The sequence below is a fragment of the Terrapene carolina genome, unplaced genomic scaffold (genome assembly GCF_002925995.2).
Source record: "Terrapene carolina triunguis isolate 2854851 unplaced genomic scaffold, T_m_triunguis-2.0 Scaffold580, whole genome shotgun sequence".
NCBI classification, from domain to species: Eukaryota; Metazoa; Chordata; order Testudines; family Emydidae; genus Terrapene; species Terrapene triunguis.
The window spans coordinates 67,059-92,166 of NW_020664931.1; the positions used below are offsets into that span (position 1 = coordinate 67,059).

The 25,108-nt window shown below is 45.1% G+C and overlaps 1 protein-coding gene across 1 annotated transcript in view; it reads right to left on the reverse strand.

Annotated features, from left to right (window-relative positions):
* Positions 1 to 25,108, reverse strand: part of NFX1 (nuclear transcription factor, X-box binding 1) — a gene marked incomplete at its 3' end in the record, with an annotated part of 129,141 nt that overhangs the window by 51,130 nt on the left and 52,903 nt on the right. The window contains exons 7-9 of the mRNA XM_029913306.1: positions 17,122 to 17,221; positions 16,800 to 17,017; positions 12,422 to 12,519 (exon numbers count right to left, since the gene is read on the reverse strand). Coding sequence (XP_029769166.1) covers positions 12,422 to 12,519; positions 16,800 to 17,017; positions 17,122 to 17,221 — 416 coding nt within the window. The remainder of the gene's footprint in view (positions 1 to 12,421; positions 12,520 to 16,799; positions 17,018 to 17,121; positions 17,222 to 25,108) is intronic.

The following is a 25,108-nucleotide window of genomic DNA, read 5'->3' on the forward strand; positions in this document are numbered from 1 at the left end:
TTTTTCCCTGCCTGCCCTTCCTGAGCAAGCTGTACCCTTCTATACCAATATTCCAGTCAAGCGTATGATTCCACCAAGTCTCTGTGATGCCAACTATGTAATAGTTGTGTTTATTTACTAGCATTTTTAATTCTTCCAGCTTATTCCCCATACTTCTCCCATCAGTATACAGACATCTAAGATACTGATTTGATCCCCTCCCCCCCACACAGTTGTCTGGTCTCTCCTTTATTCCTGCTATAACGGACCATGCTCCCTCTCCCCGCCCCCACAAATTATGACCCATCTCTAGTTGTAAGCCCTCCTTACTAGGTTAGCCAGTCTGTGTCCAAATATACTCTTCCCTTTCCTTGATAGGTGGACCCTATCTCTGCTTAGCAGTCCTTCCTGGAACAGCATCCCATGGTCGAGGAAGCCGAAGCCCTCCTGGCGACACCATCTTCGCAGCCAGGCATTCACCTCCAGGATGCATCTGTCTCTGCCTGGGCCCGTACTCTTGACCGGAAAGATTAAAGAGACCACCACCTGTGCTCCCAACTTCTTCACCCTTACTCCCAGAGCCTTGTATCGCTTCTGATCTGCTGAGGGTCATACCTTGCAGTATCATTAGTGCCCACATGGATGAGGAGCATGGGGTAGTAGTCAGAGGGCCGGATGATCCTCGACAATCCCTCCATAACCTCTCGGATACGGGCCCCTGGCAGGCAGCATACCTTCTGGGATCTGTCAGGGCGACAAATTGGAGTGGTGGTGGGGGGAACCTCCAACGTCTAACTAACTACTAGTAAAAAAAATTTAACTATTTACAGAAACGCTCAAAGTTCAATTTCTAGGGGAAGCACTTAATGAGGCAAGCAAGACACGCAGCTCCAACGACCGTCACTGGTGGTAAGAAAGAACTGAATAGGCGGTGGGTTGGCAGGGACCTATATTCACCATTGTCACAGAGTCACCCGGTCAATGTTCTGGAACTACTCTGTATGAAGCCAGTCAGGATTCTAGGGGAGCATGCCTCCTCTCTCTGAGCATACTGTCTCCAGGGCAAGAAGTTTGCAGAGCTTCGACCTTCCTGGGTCTGACCTCGGAGCATTCAGCATCCTCTTCCACACCGTGCGCTTCCTGTAGCGAGTCCGCCTGGGTGGGGCTCCTGGGGAAGCCAGAGGGCCCTGCACCGCAACTCCACAGTCAGACGTGACTCTCAGCCAGCCGATAAAACAGAAGGTTTATTAGTCGACAGGAACACAGTGTAGAACAGAGCTTGCTATCACAGAAATCAGTGACTTTCAGCCAAGTCCATCTTGGGAGTCTTGGGCCAGATGCCCTGGACTCCCCCTCTTCCAGTCCCCCCATGCAAACTGCCTGCTTTCAGCGACCCGACCTCTGACACCCCCCATTGCTCCTCCTCCATCTCTGTCTCACTTCCCAGGCAAAAGGTGTTACCTGGTCACACCCCCATCCTGGGTCTCAGGTAACATAGGTGCAGACAGCTGGGCAGCCTCACCTGCCCCAAGGGCCTCAGCTAAAATCACACACCCAATTCCCACCACTGAAGTATTGGTGCAGTACACTGGGAAACTGAGGTACACATAGTATTAGTATAGGACAGTAAGACTCACATGAAACATAAGATGAATAAACCCCCCCTTTGTCACAACCCCCATGAAGGTGCGACTCCGGAGGCTCCACAGCTGACCCGACAGGTGCTGCAAGGGGGAAAACCTTCCGACGACTGTGCACATGGCACGCATGCTATTACTTGGAATCGACATGAGCAAGCACTTAAGAAGAACCACCTTTCTGGTTGTTGCTGGCACTGTAAGCTGCCTTCACACATTTTGGCAATAACAGCTCCAGGTCATCTCACCCTTCTTCCAAACTATTTTGGAGACATGGAGCAAGTCCATGAGGATTTGCTTCTGCTCCTGCTCACAGGACAAATGTTTATGAGGTCCAGTACTAGACACTGGATGCATTCACTCCAGAGAATTGTGAGATGCCAAAGACGGCCAACTTGGAGGGAGAATGAAAGTCCATGGAACAGATGTCTTGAATGCTGAGAATGCAATGGTATGCCCATGGGTGGATTGCCACTTCTGGTCCCAGGAAACCAACACTGAGGGGTGGGACCACGTCATCTTGGAAATCTCAGACCAGTAGCTGCAGTACCTCAGGATGAAAAAGCATACCCTCTTCGAGTTATGTTGAGCTTGCATCAATGATCCAGTGCATGACCACTTGATTTTGAAAACCGATACTCGTACAAATATGGGAGGTCATCACTGTTTGGCAGTTGGCAATACCTGACAGTTACCAGGCAGCTGCAAACTAGTTGGGGGTGGGAAAGTCAACTGTTGGGGCAGTGATGGCACAAGTGTGCAAGGCTATCACTGTTGTGATCTACCAACCGTATCTCCTAACTTTCTTGAAGATATGGTTGCCAAGCAACAGAAATGCAGACTCTGCTTCTAATTCTAACCACTAACTAATATTTGAAACATTTCCATATAGCAGAGTTTTTAAAGTAAAGTAATATAAAGAAATGGAAAATGCCTTAACATATTAACCTAATACAACAAAGGGGGAAAATAACTTTATATGATTTTTTATCAATTCTTATTAAAAGTTTAAAATAAAAAGGTAATAACTTGCTTATTTAGATCTTTAACTCTTTTGTACCTGTTTACTTCCTATAATGCATTGCTTTAATACCTAAGGTTCTTAATGCCTTATCTTGTATAGTTATAAATATAATTCTGGTGCCATTGATTTTTAATTGTAATTTTGTCCTGTATGTCTTGTATGTTGTCCTGTGTTGTGTGTGTCACGGGTCCACTTTTTTCTTTTATTTTGTTGCAACAAAAGTCAAATTTATACTTTTTTTTTAAATATAAATAGTACCACACTATTTTAATATTATGGTTGGGGTATAACTATCATAACATAAACCACCAATTAATTTTTTTTTGCAAAAGCTCAAAAAGGCCTCAGTTATAAATATATGTACATATATTTCTGCCTCAACAAATAATGCAATGGCAAACAAAAAGAATTATCTTTTATTAATCACAGTGGGATTTTTTATTCAAAGGAAAAAATGTAAAGGGAAACATGACCAGTAATTCAATTAACAAAATGTCAATTTCTTGTTTGGGTTTTTATAAACTTGTTTGCACCTTTATTAAGTATTAAAATATAGCTATAAGAATGTTATAGCAAAAATGGTAAAAAAAAGTATCACTATAAACGATGTCTGGTTATGTTCCAAAATGTTAAAGCTAACCAAATAATTTCAACACGTTAACACCCTTTTCTCCCAAATACAACTAAGTGTTATAAACGTTTAATACCCTCAAAGTGTTTTCACAGACCGGCATTTAAAATTCAGTTTGGTTTAATGTTTATATTCTTTTTCTTTAATGTTATGTTAAAGGGAAGTAGTGGTGGTTAAAGTTTGTGCTTCTAAACAATTAGCAGAAGTGGAATTGGTATCACAAGCAAATTAACTCTAGAAAGCTTGGGTAACAATTCTGTTACTAACTCTTTTGCTAAAACAGAGTGCTCAGCAGGGGAGAGCAGTACCCCTTCTCACAGAAGATCGTGAACATCTATTTCAGCAGTTAAGCACTATATTTAGTATATAAAAAATAAATAATGCACACTAAATTAATCTGTGTATTAAATTTGGGTTACTGAAAACAAGAGAAATGTAAAAACTTTATTCTGTTAATCAACTTAAGCTGTTTATGGTTACATCCCACAGACTGAAGACACCAGAAGATATCAGTACACAGTGAAGAAACCCCCAGGCATCAAGAAAAGAAAAATGAAGTGCTTTATAAATAACAGACTCGCCAACTACACCTCAGTCTACCATATATGGACAATTAATTAGGCAATCAGCTAAATACCACTAGCTGGACCACGTCTAACTGTCATTTAAACTGTATATTATTAAGTAAAGTGAGTTCATGTGCTGCTGGTTTTAAATCTTTACCATTGAAATATAAATGAATTTAGCTACTGTGTAAAAGCAACTTTATTATTGTTCTATTGCTGCACACCATTTAGAATAACATTGCTAAACTGTTTAACCAACACACAGGTAAAAATTAACTAACTAATGTCAACAAACAAGAAACCAGTAAAGAAGTTATTTGTACTGTTTATGGAAGTTACATAGTAACTACCATAACCAACTCATTAGGAAACATTTTCTTTTTTTAATCACCTAACCTTATTAGTAATAAACAGCTAGCTGGCATTGGCATTGTTAGTGTATAACAAAAACAGTGATGAGTTGGCAATATGTCAAATTGTGTAAACAAATTCCCTGTTAGTACCAGTCATAATTTGGAGTCAGTGACACTGCATCCTAATTGAAGCAGGTTATTCAAAACAATCTTGTTCGGTGTCTGGTTAACAATATTAAATCCTGACAAAGCAATATTTGGTAAATTGGTTACTGTCCATTCAGTAGGTTATCTGGAAGACAGCCTCTATAAAAAATAACTGGATCTACGTCAACTACTGGTGTATCAGAGGTATGCAACCAATGGAACGCAGAAGCTAGCTGTTCCCGTTTCCTGCCCAGCGAAGCTTATCAGAGGATTACTCCTGGGGGAATTCTATGCCACTGCAAACACGCAGAATTCATGTCTAGTACAGAATTGCCCCTCACCCCACCCCGAAAATACATTCTACTGAAGAAGTGCTGCAGTTCCATCTTTCACCCACCAGAGGCTGCTGTGGCACCAGAACAGCCAGCTGGTTCAGTAACAGCTAGCCCCTGAGTTCATCACAGCAGCCTGACTGTAGAGCCAAGTTAGGAGGCAGAGTGGGGCCCATGGGGCTGCTGGGGGATCACAGACTGGGATTCAGAAGGGCTAGTGGGGGGGGGGGGGGGGAGTGGGACAGACTGGAGCACAGGCACGGGAGCTAGTGGGGGACAGTACTGAACCAGGGGCTGAATGGAGGGCCACATGGGAACAGGGGGTGCAAGGACACACAGGGACAGGGACAGATGTGCCTGACTGAATGGGAGAGGCTTGGGGTCAGCCAGGGTCTGCATAGGGGAGGCTTCCCAACTCCCTAGCAATCCCCCCCCCCCCCGAAAAGAAACCGTTCCATACTTCTACCCACACCCAACAACTCTCCAAATTCACTCCCAGGCTCCTTCCTTCTCCCCCAGTTCCTCCATTACCTCTTACTCCCCCAAGCCTTGGTACTTCTTCTGAGGGGTGCAGGAAATATGTTTCTATATTGTAGTTTAAATGAATTACTCAAAGTTCTATATTAACATGCCTAGTAAGGAATCTATTTGTCAATCACACATTTCCTGAATCTTTTTTGTCTGTATTGTTACAGACACACTTGCTGACAGGTATTTTGAAATAAATTACCAAAATATTGAATCTGGTGTGATAATATTGTGTTTTGACAAATAAAATATGCAGAATTTTAAAATATTGTGCACAGAAATTTTTAACTTTTTGGTGCAGAATTCCCTCAGGAGTAGAGGGTGACAACCAGCAATAAGGGTAACCTATAACATGGGCGGACAGTACTGTGTAGTAAATAATTACAAAAAATTATATATAAGGCCTCATTTGTGATGTCTCTACTCCAAACTTGTGTTTTACTTCTTATATACATAGCAAAACACTCATCCTACTACTACTGATAATACAAGTGGTAACTGTAATTGCCCTAATATGAGTGTGTTGCTATCTGCAGTACCAAAGTAAAAGGGCCAGACTACAACACCCGATTAGAAAAGGATTGTGATGCTGAAATATGAGGCAGTGTCATATGTACACCCCCCCCCAAAGTTCAAACATAAAATGACATTCCTCAAAGTCCCTGAGCTAGTCCAGGCCCACCATAAGGAACTAACACATAATTGGAACTTAAAATCTGTCCACCAGTCATACGAGGGAATGTGCAGACCAAGGAACAGATAGGGCATGAATGTGTAGAAGGTAAAATAAGGTGGCCATATAACAGTGTTTAGCAAGCTGGGACATCTTCAGTCCATGCATTATGCTTTTCCAGGATGATGCTTAAAACATCCTCCCCATAAAAAGACAAAAAGTGGGGGAATGTAGTAGAAAGAGAGAGCCTGAGACATGAGGCCTGGTATAAGACCTAAGGCCCAAACTAAAGTCAAGCTCTGCCCTCTTGCAAAGCAGATGCCTACTTGCAGGTTCAGTGTCCAATACATGAACTTGGCAAGAACAGGGCTGGTGTTGAAAAAACACAAACACGCCTAGGCACTAAGTAGTCATGTAAGCACATTCTAGAAGGGTAGTTCCAGAAAACCCCAATACAAGGTTATGGTGTAAACACACTCCCCAAAGATGATACAGTGACATACTGACCCCTCTTAAAGAGAAGGTCGGGATCATAGGATGATGGATAGAGATGTTTTGATTAAACCAAGAAGTACAGTGTAAAGGGTGGTAACTAACCACATCAGAGGGGCAATAAGTAATTTGTTTGTATCAATGTATAAAAGAGGGGTCACAGAGAGTGTGGTGTTGTTTAGCCAAGGGGGGAAATGAAAAAAGTCCAGCCGTTCACTGAGCTGAGTCCATTGTGATGGGCATACATGTTAGGGTACCTGTAACCATTGAGCCAGGGCATTAGGACAGTGCTTCGTGAACAATAAACCTGGCCGAGTTCCTTCGCTACTGAACGGAGCCTGTGGTCTTCTTGGACAGGTCGACTGGAGCCTGCTGGACAGGCTATCTGGCCAGAGCAAGAGCAGCACACAGAGAGAACACACACACGCAGCCAATAACTGATGACACACATAAGGAGAGGTTACTCACCCTGTGCAGTAAAAACTGTTTTTCTGAGATGTGCCCCCCTATAGGGACTCCACTTCAGGTGTGTGTGTACCCCATGCAACTTCAATTGGAAATTTTCATTAGCCTCCACTCAGCCTGTGCATCCGTCCCATACATTCTTGTGCCCCACACAGAGGATAGAGAGGTCTGTGCAGGCAAACCACCTCAACTCCTTCTCTACCGCAATGTTCCACAGAGGAAACTCTGAAGCGGAGGGGAAGGAGGGTGGGTAGTGATCACCAACAGGGGGACACAGCTCGAAGAACCACAGTTATCGCAAAAAGTGAGTAAATGGAGGTTACTGACTGTAACTGGAGGTTTTTCAAAGTGTGTGGTCCCTATCTGTATTCCACAGGTGGGTACACATGTATGCCATGTGCCCGAGTCCAGAAATTCTTCAAAGCAGTGTCTCTTGACTCGCACATGCACAACAGTTTCACTTGTGCTCCCAACTGAGGGTTTACGAAGCAGTATGGGTCAGCGCCTCTCCCGTTCCTCTTTTTACAGAATCCGAAGCAGAGGGGATGGAGGGCAAGTAGGGGGAATACAGATAGGGAACACACTTCTTGAAGAACCTCCAGTTACAATAAGTACCCTCTATTTCTTCTTTGAGTGATTGTCCTTGTGTGTATTCCACATGTGGTTGACTGGTAAGCAATGTTCAGACTGGAGGAGAGTGCAAGGAAGCAGCTGGTATACAGTTGCAGCTTGAGTTAGAGCATAGTGTGTCATGAACGTGTGGACAGACCTCCAAGTTGCTGCTCTGCAGCAGAATGTCCAATAAGGATGCCGTGGAAGTAGCTTGTGCTCACATGGAGTGAGCTGTAATACCCCCAGGAGGGGGAAGTTTTGCTGTAGGTATTGTTATACATATTTCCATAGGTTCAAAGGGCGGATCTGAGAGTGTTGTCAGGAGAAGGTTAAGGTCCCATTGAGAGGTAGGTTTAATGACCGGTGGGAAGGTTCTGATCAAGCCCTTCATAAATCACACAGTAACCAGGTGCATGAAGACAGAACATCCCTTCACCAGAAGGAGAAAGGCACTAATCAATGCTAGGAGTACTCGCAGCAAACTTAGAGCCAGACCTGAAGTCTTTAAGCAGAGGAGATAGTTTAGGATAACTGGAATGCACACGGTGGTGGTGAGGTACCCAGGCTGAAAAGTACCACCATTTAGCCAGGTAGCAGGCTCTAGTAGAATCCTTTCTAGTTTGGGTAAGGATTTGCTGAACAAGGACAGAGCATGAATGTTTTATTTCTGACGCCCATCCAAGTACCAGGCCATAAGGTGGAGTGAGCCCAAGTTAGGGTGCTTGATCTCCCCCCTACCCCCGTCCTGAGCTAGGAGATCCTAAAATAGTCATATCCTGATAGGTTGGTATGCTGACATCATTAGGAGTTCCGTGAACCAGAACTGTCTGGACCAGTAGGGTGCTAGGAGGATAATGGTGGCTCTGTTATAACAGATCTTCTGTACATCTTGAGGTAGTAGGGGGAAGGAAGGAAAGGTGTATCTGAGGTCATCCATCCAGGAAAGCAGGAGAGCATCGCCCTGGGAATCGCAGCTTATGGCTCCCCTGGAGCAATACATGGAAGCTTTTTGTTCATCTGGGATGCAAAGAAGTCTCAGCGGAGTACCCCATTGTGCGAATATGTTGGTTAGAAATGTGTTGTGGATCTCCCATTTCTGGTCTGCAGATAAGCATCTGCTTAACCTGTCTGTCAGGGAGTTGTGAACCAATATAACTGTCCACCTATCTCTAGAAGTGCACAATACCGAAGATTTAGCGCACCCGGAGGTGGGCACCAATGGAGGTTTAGCCTTATACCATAGCAAGGAACCCACCAGAGGTAGAGCTATGTCCAACTGTATCAGTCTGGAAGAACGTCCCTCTTTGCTATCTCTATCATGTCCAGATGGAACTAAAGCTTGCTCGGAGCAGTGTTTGCTCTTAGATGAGCTTCAGGGTTTTCCAATCCCACTGGAACTGGAGGAGCCCCTTGTCTCTACAGTACCAGTTCAAGAGGTTGAATTTTCTGAGATGGTTGACCTACTGGGAGACCAAGGTCTTTTCAGAGCAGACTCTTTACAAGGGGAGTCAGAGCTCTTCTTCCAGAGACCTTTTGAGGAGCACTCTGGAGTCTTTTCCTTTCTGGGGGAGTGCTGAGCCGAGTTTGAAGGGACACTGGATCTGCCTGGAGATTGCCGACCTGACTCTGAAGCAGGGCAAAGGGAACGCTCCATCATAACTTAGCCTCAACTTGATCTCCAGGTTCTTCTTCACCCTGGAATTAAGGGCTGGACAAAAGCCACATTTAGGTGGGACGTGTGACTTTTCTAGGCAGCGAACACATTTGCAGTGCTGCTGCTAACCAGGTTGGGCTCCTGGCAAGCAAGGCAATGTTTAAACCAGGGGCGGGCAAACTTTTTGGCCTGAGGGCCGCATCGGGTTTCGTAAATTGTATGGAGGGCTGGTTAGGGAAGGGGGTCGTGGTCTGGCCCCGACCTCATATCTGCCGCCCCCCCGCCCCCGGACTCCTGCCCCATCCAACCACCCCGTTCCCTGACGGGCCCCCCCAGGACCCCTGTCCCATCCACTCCCTCTCCCTCCCTCCCCCCCGCCCCCTGTCCCCTGACTGCCCCAGGACCCCCGCCGCCCCATCCAACCCCTCCTCTCATTCCTGACGGCCCCCCGGGACCCCTGCCCCATCCAATCACCCCTTCTCCCTGGAGCCGGGCCACGCCGGTGCTGCCACCACGCAGCACAGAGCACCAGGTCAGGCCAGGCTCTGCAGCTGCGCTGTCCCAGGAGCTACCAGCCCTGCCGCCCAGAGCATTGCGCCGGTGGTGGAGTGAGCGAGCTGAGGCTGCGGGGGAGGGAGGACAGCAGGGGAGGGACCGGGGGCTAGCCTCCCGGGCCAGGAGCTCAGGGGCCGGGCAGGATGGTCCCACAGGCCGGATGTGGCCCGCGGGCTGTAGTTTGCCTACTTCTGGTTTAAACCCTGGTGAGCCAGGCATGCCCTCCTGAGGAAGACAAGCCTCCCCAGAAGGAGGGGAGAAGAAAAAATAATCCTCCCAACTACTAAACTAAGCTAATCTAACAAACTAGACTGAACTAAACTATAAACTAGGAAAAAATTATTTTCGCCAAGGCACACTTGAGGTGGACCTGCTAAAACTCCATCTCAAGCCGAGGTGGTTGAGAAGGAACTGAGGGTGGTCTGCCCAAGCAGACCTATTTAGCCTCACTGCATGGCATGAGGATGTATAGGACATGTGGACCAAACAGACACTGTTAACGAAGATCTTCGATTGAAGACCCATGGGCACATGTACACCTGAAGAGGAACACCCATAAGGACACTACTCACAGAAGAGCAGGTTCCTGTAATAAAGAGGCAGCAAGACTGGACTTGTAATGAATTTTATAAATTCATATAGGGGAAGCAGTCCAGATGCCAAGATGTTTGACCAATCAGCTGCCACTATGGCCAAGGTTAACGCCATGACTGGGACGGTCTTGAGAAATGCCATTTTCAGGACACGTGGTATTTCATGATGGACTTCACTCTTACTTTTCAAGGACAGGATCTCGAGTTCTCTGAGGAGCTGCAAAAGCTAAAAAATGCTATGGTGGAACTCACAGCAATAAGAGATAATCCTAGGACTTATGCCCAAACATTTATCAGGAAAGCAAGTTTGCAGGGACCATATTGGACCTTGGTGGCAAAGTCACAGAAACATCAGATATACATGTTTGAAGATACTATTGAACACATGAATGTCACATTCATTAAGGGTCCAACAGCTATCAAATTGTTTCAAAGATCTGGTTCCACACAATAATAAGAAAACAATTGGCCTGTTACTGGCAATGTACAAACTGACAATCTGCTGGATCACTGTACAAATGTATAGAGTGAGGAAGAAAAGGAGACTGCTAAACAAATGACTCCCCGTAAGCCTTGCGGGAGCCCTAGGCATAACTAACAGTGTGAATCAAAGGCTGTGAACCAGCATACGCCAGGCCTTGGCAGAATGACAACACATTAGGTACACCTCTACCCCGATATAACGCGACCCGATATAACACAAATTCGGGATATAACGCGGTAAAGCAGTGCTCCGGGGGGGCGGGGCCGCGCACTCCAGCGGATCAAAGCAAGTTCGATATAACGCGGTTTCACCTATAATGTGGTAAGATTTTTTGGCTCCCGAGGACAGCGTTATATCGAGGTAGAGGTGTATTAGAAAGCACATTCCTGACCTGAGAGGATGGTATAGAAATGCCCAGAGTTCTCAAGTAACTGCATAAACACATTTCTAGGAAATGCTACACTCATGGTCCCACAGACCCCTCATAAGATAAGGAGGGAAGGACAGGATAATGGATGAAGATGTTTTGTTCAAACTAGCCCATACAAGGTACAGGATTATAACAAAAAGCATATGGAATGTAATATGTAACTTGTTTGTATCAATATATGAAAAGAAAATCATGCAGGGCATCTTTGTAATAGTTTAGGGGATAGCATCCTGGTCTATTGATTGAACTGGTACCTCGTGTCACGGAGTGTGGGGGAACACAAGGCCCTGCACCCCCGGCTTCCTGCGATTCACCATGACTCTCAGCCAGCCAGTAAAGCAGAAGGTTTATTTAGACAACAGGAATACAGTCCAAGACAGGTCTTGCAGGCACAGACAACAGGACCCCCCTCGGTTAGATCCATCTTGGGCTCCCAGGGCGCCCCAGCCCCCCTGGGAGGTCAGAGCCCCGTCTGCCTCCCAGCCATCTCACCAGCCAGCCCCTCAAACTCCTCCTTCAGCGACCCCTCCCACAGCCTTTGTTCAGTTTCCCGGGCAAAGGTGTCACCTGGCCTCTAACCCCTTCCTGGGTTCTCATGTTACATGCTCAGCTATTCTCCGTCGGTCAGTCTCCCATCCCCTAATGCAGACTATCCTAGCCACACTCCCCTGTCAGCATTCAAAGACCACAGTAAGAACAGTCCCAGTTCGTCACACCTCGTCCTATGGGGCACTAAGACAGTGCTTTGTTGACAGTAAACCTGGCCGAGTGCCTTTGCCACCAAACTGAGCATGTGGTCTTTCTTTAGGAATGAGATCAATACGTTGCATTTTCTTCTAGTGCAGCTAACACCAGAGCTCCAAGAATAGCAGCCCTACCAGCATTAATACGGCAGCACTAGCAACATTCCACAGCATGAACACCACTCTCCAAAATTCCACATCAAATCACCATGCACATGACATGCTTCTAACAATGCTTTTGGTGGAAATAACATTCATTGAATTGTAGTAGTTTTGTAGTAGAAGATGGGTTTTCCACAGCTAAATTAACGAATAAAATCATGTACATATAAACTGAAAAGCACATTCCTGAACTTGATGAAACATATAAGTAAATGGCCCACATGTTGAGCTAGCTATTTTTTACTGGTTCTACAACCTGGCAGTACTACTTGCTACTATAGTGTATAGCGCGCCCCTCCCCTGGATAATTTTTAAGAGTGCTCGAGAGCTTGTTACTAGAGATTAGTGTTTAAAGTTTTACCTTTGTTTTGAAGGCACACCTACAGTAAATATTTGATGTACGAGAGCAGGATCCACATTCTCCTTCATGGCAAAGATTTTCACATGTATGAATGAAATCTATCAAAAATGAAAATGTAAGAATGATTTGTAAATTAAACCTTTTAATTTAACATTGGTACTTTATATCTATGTCATATGAACATCAGTGGTCACATTGAGGCTTCTGCATGAGTTGGGAGCTGCAGGCACAAGACACTGCCTTCAAATCATCCTCCCTTAGTATTTCATGTATGTGTTACAGATTTTATGTCAAAAAAAGTATAAGAATTTGGTGCATTATAAGATTTGCAACTTAAAGTTGTGTATTGCTTTGAAATATTTAAAAAAGGTTCACAATTATTTGTTCGTTCATTTTAGTAAGTCTATGGCCTCTAGAGTTTCAGTTCCACAATTTTTATACTAGTAGTATTAAAAATAGACACTTTGCTAAACACTTTTCATATAAATATATAGAATCAAACTTGTGATTTAATGTGGTGCTGTATAACCAGATGAACAATTGAGGAGCACTATGTTAAAAACCATTTTGAACACAAAATTTCCCTATATGTATAATCTGATTTTTTTTTTTTTAATTAAACATTCATTTTTCACTATGTATAGTGACTTTCTGTAGGTTATTTAGCTTGGAAAAGGAAAATAAAAATTAGCCACTTCCCATAATATCTGTGGTTCTTCAAAATGATTGCCTGCATGGATCCAAACTGTATGAGAGGCATAGTGACTTGTGTGCGTGAACTTGGCACTCTTTAGAGAGCAACATCTATTGGAGAAAAAAGTTTGCCCACCTCTAAAGAGCAAGTTGCTTCACATGAAGAATACTGAACAGACACAAAAATGTATCTGAGTTTATCTGAAAATTTCCTCTCTCCAAATAATAAGGTCCACAGATTCATTACAGTGGGACTCCAGTCTAATTTTCAGTCTGAAGATCAAACCAGACCTGCCAATCCTTGGAAGGAAATGATCCCACCCCTGAACAGCATGCCACTTTGAGATAAAATCCACAGCAAAAGATAACCAAATGGTCAGTAGACTAATATGGAATTCATTTCAAGAATAACTATTTATGCACCTCATAGCTTAAGCAAAAACTTCAAAATTTGTCATCTGAATCAAAAGATATAATGAATCCCAGTTTGCAACAGAACATCAGCCCCAAATAGTTCACAGGTTGAATTTAAGTCTTTGACATAGCTGAGGCTGAATCCATTAGTTACTTTGAAAATTAGGGCCAATGCCTTAAATTGGCATTGAAAGCTGACCAGGAGCCAGGGGATGGACTTGGTTCCTGATGTGCTCATGACAGCCTCAGCCATGGGAACCTGTCCGAGCTGGAACCTATGCATCATCTTCACATTCAGCTTCACATACAGTTAACTACAGCGATCTGTACCCTCAGCCTGGGGGAGAGGTAGACATGCTGGAAGGTAGGGATAGTATGACCTAGACAAATTGGAGGATTGGGCCAAAAGAAATCTGATGAGGTTCTACAAGGACAAGTGCAGAGTCCTGCACTTAGGACGGAAGAATCCCATGCACTGCTACAGGCTGGGGACTAACTGGCTAAGCGGCAGTTCTGCAGAAAAGGACCTGGGGATTACAGTGGACGAGAAGCTGGATGAGAGTCAACGTTGTGCTCTTGTTGCCAAGAAGGCTAACAGCATATTGGGCTGCATTAGTAGGAGCATTGCCAGCAGATAGAGGGAAGTGATTACTCCCCTCTATTTGGCACTGATGAGGCCACATCTGGAGTATTGCGTCCTGTTTTGGGCCCCCTACTACAGAAAGGATGTGGAAAAATTGGAGAGAGTCCAGCGGAGGGCAACGAAAATGATTAGGGGGCTGGGGCACATGACTTATGAGGAGAGGCTGAGGGAACTGGACTTATTTAGTCTGCAGGAGAGAAGAGTGAGGGGGGATTTGATAGTAGCCTTCAACTACCTGAAAGAGGGTTGACAGATGACAGAACAAGGAGCAATGGTCTCAAGTTGCAGTGGGGGAGGTCTAGGTTGGATATTAGGAAAAACTATTTCACTAGTAGGGTGGTGAAGATCTGGAATGGGTTACCTAGGGAGATGATAGAATCTCCATCCTTAGAGGATTTTACGGCCTGGCTTGACATAAGAACATAAGAATGGCTGTACTGGGTCAGATCAAAGGTCCATCCAGCCCAGTATCCTGTCTACCGACAGTGGACAATGCCAGGTGCCCCAGAGGGAGTGAACCTAACAGGTAATGATCAAGTGATCTCTCTCCTGCCGTCCATCACCACCCTCTGACAAACAGAGGCTAGAGACACCATTCCTTACCCATCATGGCTAATAGCCATTAATGGACTTAACCACCATGAATTTATCCAGTTCTCTTTTAAACCCTGTTATAGTCCTAGCCTTCACAACCGCCTCAGGCAAGGAGTTCCACAAGTTGACTGTGCGCTGCGTGAAGAAGAACTTCCTTTTATTTGTTTTAAACCTGCTGCCCATTAATTTCATTTGGTGACCCCTAGTTCTTATATTATGGGAACAAGTAAATAACTTTTCTTTATTCACTTTCTCCACACCACTCATGATTTTATATTCCTCTATCATATCCCCCCTTAGTCTCCTCTTTTCCAATCTGAAAAGTCCTAGCTTCTTTAATCTCTCCTCATATGGAACCCGTTCCAAACACCTAAGCATTTTAGTTGCCCTTCTCTGAACCTTTTCTAATGCCAGTATATCTTTTTTGAGATGAGGAGACCACATCTGTACGCAGTATTCAAGATGTGGGCGTACCATGGATTTATATAAGGGTAATAAGATATTCTCCATGTTATTCTCCATCTTATTCTCTATCCCCTTTTTAATGATTCCTAACATCCTGTTTGCTTTTTTGACTGCCGCTGCACACTGCATGGACATCTTCAGAGAACTATCCACGATGACTCCAAGATCTTTCTCCTGATTAGTTGTAGCTAAATTAGCCCCCCATCATATTGTATGTATAGTTGGGGTTATTTTTCCCAATGTGCATTACTTTACACTTATCCACATTAAATTTCATTTGCCATTTTGTTGCCCAATCACTTAGTTTTGTGAGATTTTTTTTTGAAGTTCTTCACAGTCTGCTTTGGTCTTAACCATCTTGACCAGTTTACTATCATCTGCAAACTCTGCCACCTCACTGTTTACCCCTTTCTCCAGATCATTTATGAATAAATTGAATATTCACTGGCAGGACCGGTTCTACCTTCAAAATGACAAATAGGCTGATGACTTAGTATAACAGATCTGTGGAGAGTATGTGATTTTAAGTTGGCCTTCAAAAGTTCAAGGTTTATTGGGAGACTAATGGAGACAAACTCTTAAAAACCCTTGAACAGAATAGGGAGGAAGAGCGTGTCAACGCTGACAACCGTTTGGCAATAAAGAAAGGTAAGGTTGTCAGTAGCATCTTCATCTTCCCGTTACACTGATGATAAAGAGGGCTGGAGGAGAGAATTGCTGGTAAGAAGACTCTTAGGCAAAGGAGATCTTGCTGATATAAGCCTTTTTTCGCTCTTCTCTTCTACACAATTGTCCTTGGGTCTTCTGCGATATGGGCAACTGCGCCCATGTAGCTCAACAGATCTAAGATATTTTTATTCCATATGGATATGGTGAACTTATCTCTGAAGGGACCCATCAGCAAGGAGTCATTCAAGTAGTAGATGCTGCCTCACCTGATCCATGGTGAACAGAAGGACTCTCAGTAAGTGATGTCAGAGTGGACCTTGGACCCTATCCCTGGGAGCAGTGAGGCAAAAAGTGCAAGGTCCACAAGAGCACCAGAGCAAATGCCATTTAAAAGTTTCATTTTTATTGTATATACGTGTTTGCTTACAATTAACTTTTCTGTAAAGGATAAAGGGCACTGACAGGGAAATGACACGCCGTAGAACTCAGCTGGCTGGCCAGAAAGATCTGGAGGAACTAAGGACATGGAGACACAGGCAGGGTTCATATGCAGTCCCATTGGACACTTGTTTTCTAGAAATTTCTGCACTTGCCTCCCACAACATGTGTACCACCTACAGTGGGGATCCACATAGGCAATGCTAAAAAAGCTGGTCAGTTTCATTTGTTTCTAGACAGCTGCACTTTCTGGTTCTCAAGTACTATTACAATTATTCAAGATTTGGGTTGCAAATTCTGTGGAGGCTTTTATAAATTCAACTTGACTACAACCACTATGAACACTTTCTACTCATACTGGATTTTTGTTAATTCAGAATCTATTTAAAAATAATCTGAACTACCTGTCTCTTTAATAATGGAATGCGTTTGTAAGTGTTTAAAGCAGAAAGTTCTAGTTACCACGGCTACCACAAGGTAGAGGTTTGCCACATGTTTTTCCACACGATGGGATGGGATCCGTGCACAGTTTACGCTCAATACATCCTAGTTTTAGTAATCTGCTAAGAGGAGTCTGCCCACAAGGACAGGAGTGCACTACTTGGGGAAGTCGTGGACAAAGTTGGCAGGGCTCAGGATGACATATCTGCATACAGCTGTGCCTTCCACAATTTAATTTTCTAAAAATGAAATATATAAGGAATTATAAGGATATCACAGTCACTGAGTGTTAAATAAAATGTAATTTTTGCTTTAGGTTTTTTGGGGAGAAAGAGACCCTTACTTGTCACATGTCTTCTGGCAGGAGAACTTTCCAAATCCATCAGAAAACTCTTCATTTGTTCCACACAATACATCTCGAAAGGTACTCCCACAGTAGCAGACTATGGGAAATCAAACAATAAGAAAAAAACCCAGTATTACCACAAACAAGGAACACTAAACACTGTATATGCAGGACAATACTAAATTTGAAAAACTGAACATAAAAATTCAAAATGTATTAAAACAACCTTTAAAAGTGTACTTTAGTTGCTCTATTTAGACTTGACTTATCTGTGTACACTTCTGTAGCTGTATACAGACTGAGTTTCTATATTACTTTTATTAGCAAAAGATACTAATAAAAGAGAGAAGCAATAAAAAGGACAAACTACTTGCAAAAGAGGGCTTAATCAGTACAGCAATACTTGAAATTCAAAAAATAATGCAAATTAATCTTGAATGAGAACTTTTATCTTAAACTAAACTTCAAAAAATTTACATAAAAAAGAAATGCAAGCATTTTCCTTGTAAATATCACAAAGGCCTGGTCTACACTAGGCTTTTATGTCGACTTTAGCGCTGTTATATCGAATTAACCCTGCACCCGTCCACACCAGGAAGCCATTTAGTTCGACATAAAGCTCTCTTTAAATCGATTTCTGTAATCCTCCCCAACGAGAGGAGTAGCGCTAAATTCGACATGGCCATATCGAATTAGGCTAGGTGTGGATGGAAATCGACGGTAATAGCTCCGGGAGTTATCCCACAGTGCACCACTCTGTTGACGCTCTGGACAGCAGTCCGAGCTCGGATGCTCTGACCAGCCACACCCCCGGGAAAATTTGAATTCATTTTCATTTTCCTGTCTGGGCAGTTTGAATCTCAGTTCCTCTTTGGACATCGAGGTGAGCTCAGCAGCAGTGGCAACGATGCAGAGCTCTCCAGCAGAGATGGCCGTGCAATCTAATAGAAAGAGGGCCCCAGCATGGACTGATCGGGAAGTCTTGGATCTCATCGCAGTGTGGGGCGATGAGTCCGTGCTTTCAGAGCTGCGCTCCAAAAGAAGGAATGCTAAGATCTACGAGAAGATCTCCAAAGCCATGGCAGAGAGAGGCTACAGCCGGGATGCAACGCAGTGCCGCGTGAAAATCAAGGAGCTGAGACAAGGCTACCAGAAGACCAAAGAGGCAAACGGACGCTCCGGATCCCAGCCCCACAGATCCCGTTTCTACGAGGCACTGCATTCCATCCTTGCTGCGGCCGCCACCACTACCCCACCACTGACCGTGGACTCTGAGGATGGGATATTGTCCACGGCCGGTTCCTCAGCGGACGGGGAAGAGGAGGAAGGAGATGAGGAGGACGAGGCAGTCGACAGCGCTTACCAAGCTGATTTTCCCGACAGCCAGGAGCTCTTCATCACCGTTACAGAGATCCCCTACCAACCCTCCCCAGCATGTAACCTGGACACAGATTCAGGCGAAGGATCAAGCGGTAAGTGCTTTAAACATATTAACCTTTATTTTTTACAAAACTTGAATATTAATACTAACAACAATCTGTGAATCATGATTTCTTCCCCCTGGGCGCTTAAGTAATCAGTAACAACTATTTAAAAACAAAAATCAAATAGTGTCCGGTTCTGCATGATTGTGCTGCCCAAGCTGCTCCACTCTTTAGTGCCTGCTACTGCAGCTATATTAGAATCCTGTCTATATGTCCGGGGATAGAGCAGTAGTCCTCCACGGACATCTCCACAAAGCTCTGCTGCAGGTAATGGGATAGCCTGTTCATCAGGTTCCTGGGGAGAGCGGCTTTACTTGGTCCTCCGAAGTAGGAGACGTTCCCGCGCCAGGAGACAAGCAGGTACTCCGGTATCATTGCCTTGCATAGCATGGCGGCATAGGGCCCCGGTCTCTGCAGGCTTTCTCGAAGCATCCGTTGGATCTCGGTGTCCGGGATGTTCATGAGAGTTATGTCGCTCATGATGACCTGCTTTGAATTAGGTAGGGGACTGTTAGTATTGGGACTGCTTGCAACAAGTTCCTTTACAGAACTGTGACCGCTGGTTTACAGCCACGCGGTGGGGGCGGGAGAGGGGCAGCATACAGGGATCTTTCCCTGGCTCATCCGCGAGGGGGTGGGACAGGGCCAGAGTTCCTGCTTGGCCGATTGCTGGCAGCACAGACTGGCAGTGCTTTCAATGTGAAAGGAGGCCAGTGGTACTCCTACAGTTTTAAGCAGCCACAAGTCTACGGCTTACCATGTTTGCCTGCTACAGAGAGTACCGTGTCCTGCCCCGCTTCCCAGATCGGCAGTGCAAAAGCCCAGGCACTGAAGGCGAGGTTCGAAAATTCGACCTTGTCCGGAGTGCGCATGTGATAGGTGTGGTTCATGGTCTTGTTCACAGAGAAAAACTATGTTCTTGATTCACAACCACATTTATCTTTCGGAGGAATTCACTGCCTTTTCCTCATTCCCACAGCCACATCTGCAACTGTCTCCTAACCCAGCTTGGCATCACACTCCCAGAGGCTAGCGCACATTAGGCGGAGAAAGAAGAAGACGCGAGAGGACATGTTCTCAGAACTAATGGGCTGCTCCTGAGCCCAGGCAGCACAGCAGAACTAGTGGAGGGAGAATTTGTCACAAATGCACCGGACACACATGGAACGTGAGGAGAGGTGGCGGGCAGGAAGACCAGCAGGCGACTCAAACGCTGCTTGGACTTCTGAGGGAGCAAACGGACACGCTCCGGCGCCTTGTTGATGTTCTGCAGGAACGGAGGCAGGAGGACAGAGCCCCGCTGCAGTCTATCAGGAACCGCAGTCCCCCGCCACCAAGTCCCATACCCCCCTCTCCCAAAGTCCAAAGAAGGAGGGGTGGCAGAGTCCGTGAAAACTCTCACTCCACCCCTGCAGACTGCTCAAGCACCAGAAGGCTGTCATTCCCCAAAATTTGAAAAGTCCTTTCCTGCCCGCCTCACCCAAGCCCCCGTCCGACTTTCACCCCCCAGTTTCCTGTCTGGTTGTTAATAAAAAATATGTTTCTGTTCATTACTGTTTCAGTCAGGTTACTTTGTGGCGGGGGAGGGCAGTTACAGATCTTATGCTGCAGTCCTTATCCTGGATCACAGAGCCACGCAGCAGGGGATCTGTAACCCTCCTCCCCCAGGCAGAAACTCACATAGCTGACACATACACGCAGTTCTGCCCAGGAGTGATGGCAGGCTCCGTTGAAACAACCAGTGCACCACTGCGGAGCCTGTCATTCCTGGAGTTTAGAAGCATCATTTGCATCAGAACACTAAACCCGCCCCCCGCCACTGTCTGCGTCCCCGGTTTAAAACATTCCCGCGAAAACAGTAATAAAGACAACGGTGTTCATTGACAAAATAGAACTGATTTTATTTTTTGGGAAGGGGGGTGAAGGGGGTATGTAACTGGAGGTTCAGCTTCTGTGTCCACAAACTTAACAGTCACTGGTTACCCTGCTCAGTCTGGAACCTTGCTTTCAAAGCCTCCCGGATGCACTCCACCACCATTCTGCACTTGCTCGGACGGTAGTTGAACAGTTCTTTTTCTGTGTCCAGGGCGCCAGTATAGGGCTTCATGAGCCAGGGCATTAGCGGGTAGGCTGGGTCCCCGAGGATCACTGTAGGCATCTGCACATCCACAAGAGTTGTTTTGGGGTCCGGGAAGTAAATACTTTCCTGCAGCCGTGTAAACAGACCAGAGTTCCTGAACACGCGAGCGTCATGAACCTTGCCCGGCCATCCGACGTTGATGTTGGTAAAACGTCCCCTATGGTCCACCAGTGCTTGCAGCACCATTGAAAAGTAGCCCTTTCTGTTAATGTACTGGCTGGCCTGGTGGTCCGGTCCCAGGATAGGGATGTGAGTCCCATCTATAGCCCCACCGCATTTTGGGAATCACATCGTGGCGAAACCATCTATGATGACCTGGCCGTTTCCCAGGGTCACTACCTTTGAGAGCAGTACCTTAACGATTGCGTTGGCTACTTGCATGACAACAACCCCCACGGTAGATTTGCCTACACCAAAGTGGTTCGCGACTGACCGGTAGCTGTCCGGCGTTGCAAGCTTCCAGAGGGCTATGGCCACTCGCTTCTGGACAGTCAGGGCTGCTCGCATCCGGGTGTCCTTGCGCTTCAGGGCAGGGGACAGCAACTCACAAAGTTCGAGGAAAGTCCCCTTTCGCATGCGAAAGTTTCGCAGCCACTGGGATTCGTCCCAGACCTGCAGCACTATGAGGTCCCACCAGTCCGTGCTTGTTTCCCGGGCCCAGAATCGCCATTCCACGATATCCACATGACCCATTGCCAACGTGATGTCCTGGGCGCTGGGGCTCGTGGTTTCTGACAGCTCTGTGCTACTCTCCGACTTCAGGCTCTCACGGCGGTGCCGTAGCCTCCTCGCCCGATTTCTCTGCATCTGCCTCAGGGAAAGGTGTATGATAAGCTGCGAGGTGTTGAGAACGGCCACAACTGCAGCGATGGTTGCAGTGGGATCCATGCTCGCAGTGCTGTGGCGTCCGCGCTGTCACTGATCAGAAAAGTGCGCGAACTGATTTCCCGCCGGCGCTTTCAGGCAGGGAGGTAGGGAGGTCGGTAGTGACGGACGGATGACGACAGTTACCCAAAAGCACCCTCTACACATTTTTTTACCCAGAAGGCATTGGCGGCTCGACCCATAATTCCAATGGGCAGCGGGGACTGCGGGAACTGTGGGATAGCTGCCCACAGTGCACCGCTTCCAATGTCGACGCTTGCCCCGTTAGTGTGGACTCACAAAGTCGAATTACTGTCCTTAGTGTGGACACACACGTTCGACTTTGCAATATCGATTCCACATATTCGATTTAAGTAAAATCGAACTACTCTCGTAGTGTAGACATACCCAAAGAAACGTACCATTATTATTATACTGTACTAGACATCTGGACATCATAGGAGCTACATGGGTTATCAGACCAGAGGTAAAATACTTTTAGCCATTTGAAAAGTGTGTGTGTTTATTTAAGTATACTTCTTTAAATGTACTTTTATACAGGTTTTCCGTTACTTTTCAAACTACTGATTAAAAAAGTCGTAGGGGTCACACATAAGTAAGATTTTCTGTAAAAAAAATTAAAATCAAGTGCCTGCCTGAAGCAAGACTTCTCTCAAATTTGAAAGTAAACTCACTGATAAAAGATAAGCATGCATTCAGCCTTTAGATGGAAAGGTGTTAGCTGTACTCATCATACATATAATTTATAGAATTACTAATTTATATAATTTGCAGTGATAGCAAATCCATTGCAATATTAATTAAAAGAAGCACAGCACCAACCCCTATAATTAGGCTGCCATTGTCCATTACAAAAAAATTCTTCTGACTTTTTTGGAACCACTCAATCTCCCATAGGACATTAAAATTTGGCAAGGGGATAATCTTCAGGCAGGCTGTGCTTGACTTTAACAAAAGTGAAGATGTCTTTTAGGTTCCAATCTAATAAAGTAAGGACACTTAAGCAACGACAGTAAAGAAACAACTTGAATGACAAAGCTAATCAGGTAACAACAAAATGGGTTAGAGAACAGTGCACAAATATTGACTGGAGCTGAGATTCATAAAAAGAAATCTCCTGTCCCATGAGTTAAAATGCTTGTCAGTGGGGGATTAGTATACTCTTGGGGAAAAAGAAGATCTCACTTTTAAGCAAATAGATAATTTTCCCTAAAAAGCTGGATGCATGTTTTATTATACAGTACCATTTAAAAACCTTTTTACTGGATGACTGGAAAAAGGCGAACGGAGTGCTCATCTTTAAAAAAGGGAAGGAGGAGGATCCGGGGAACTACAGGCCAGTCAGCCTCACCTCAGTCCCTGGAAAAATCATGGAGCAGGTCCTCAAGGAATCAATTATGATGCACTTAGAGGAGAGGAAATTGATCAGGAACAGTCAGCATGGATTCACCAAGGGCAAGTCATGCCTGACTAACCTAATTGCCTTCTATGACAAGATAACTGGCTCTGTGGATGAGGGGAAAGCAGTGGACGTGTTATTCCTTGACTTTAGCAAAGCTTTTGATATGGTCTCCCACAGTATTCTTGCCGGCAAGTTAAAGAAGTATGGACTGGATGAATGGACTATAAGGTGGATAGAAAGCTGGCTAGATCATCGGGCTCAACGGGTAGTGATCAATGGCTCCATTCTAGTTGGCAGCCGGTATCAAGCTGAGTGCCCCAAGGGTCGGTTTTGTTCAATATCTTCATTAATGATCTGGAGGATGGTGTGGACTGCACCCTCAGCAAGTTTGCAGATGACACTAAACTGGGAGGAGTGGTAGATACGCTGGAGGGTAGGGATAGGATACAGGGGGACCTAGACAAATTAGAGGATTGGGCCAAAAGAAATCTGATGAGGCTCAACAAGGACAAGTGCAGAGTCCTGCACTTCGGACGGAAGAATCCCATGCACTACTACAGACTAGGGACCAAATGGCTAGGCAGCAGTTCTGCAGAGAAGGACCTAGGGATTACAGTGGATGAGAAGCTGGATATGAATCGACAGTGTGCCTTTGTTGCCAAGAAGGCTAACGGCATTTTGGGCTGTATAAGTAGGGGCATTGACAGCAGATCGAGGGATGTGATCATCCCCCTCTATTCAACATTGGTGAGGACTTATCTGGAGTAGTGTGTCCAGTTTTGGGCCCCACACTACAAGAAGGATGTGGAAAAATTGGAAAGAGTCCAGCGGAGGGCAACAAAAATGATTAGGGAGCTGGAGCACGCGACTTACGAGGAGAGGCTGAAGGAACTGGCATTGTTTAGTCTGCAGAAGAGAAGAATGAGGGGGGATTTAATAGCTGCTTTCAACTATCTGAAAGGGGGTTCCAAAGGGGATGGATCTAGACTGTTCTCAGTGGTACCTGATGACAGAACAAGGAGTAATGGTCTCAAGTTGCAGTGGGGGAGATTTAGGTTGGATATTAGGAAAAACTTTTTCACTAGGAGGGTGGTGAAGCAGTGGAATGGGTTACCTAGGGAGGTGGTGGAATCTCCTTCCTTAGAGGTTTTTAAGGTCAGGCTTGACAAAGCCCTGGCTGGGATGATTTAGTTGGGGATTGGTCCTGCTTTGAGCAGGGGGTTGGACTAGATGACCTCCTGAGGTCTCTTCCAACCCTGAAATTCTATGATTCTATACCTTCCACATCTTCAGGGGAAGCTGCCTTCTTTTGTCTCCTTCCCCTTGTTCATTTGCACTCATCCCTAAAATTTGGGCCAGCAAGAAAAACTGGCCAAACTCACCATCACACCTTCGTCTTCACTGCAATATTAAGAATCAACAGGAGTTGCCATGATGTAAGCAGGGGCTGAATGGAGACTGGCTGTTGGCCACTCACTGGCTGCTCTACCTGCTCCACTCTTGTCCATATACTTTTGGAAGTCCACAACAGGAGAAGGCAGGCTGGCTGAACTTCCCCAGCTGTAGAGCTCTGAAGATGCACTGAAGCAAAGTTCCCTACTGCCAATATTAAAGAGGATGAAAGCAGCTCTGTTTCCACCTTTTGATGGTGCCCATCAGTACACTTTTTGCTGTACAGAAAACTAGTCTGTGCATGTGCTAATTGCCTTCCTTAGCTGTGCATTTTTTACAAATTTAGTGGAAAACCAGTCTTTAAAACGTACTGCATATCTTCAAGACTGTAATTTTTAAAAGGCTTATAACTTAATCAACACAAAACCAAATTTCAGTGGAACAAAGGCATTTCTCTTTAATGTGAGCTATTTCCATACAACAATTCAACTTCCTACCATTTTTACTGTTGAAAGTAATCAAAATAATATTCCAGTGTTTTTGTTTTGTTTTTTAATTTTGTTTTTCCACTCTCAAAAGTGGCTGAATCATTTTTTGCTCAGACTTTCCCCAAAATATTTACTTTAAGGCAAAGATTGAGCTTGAAAAATTTAATCCCAAAAGGTGAAATTCAAGATGATA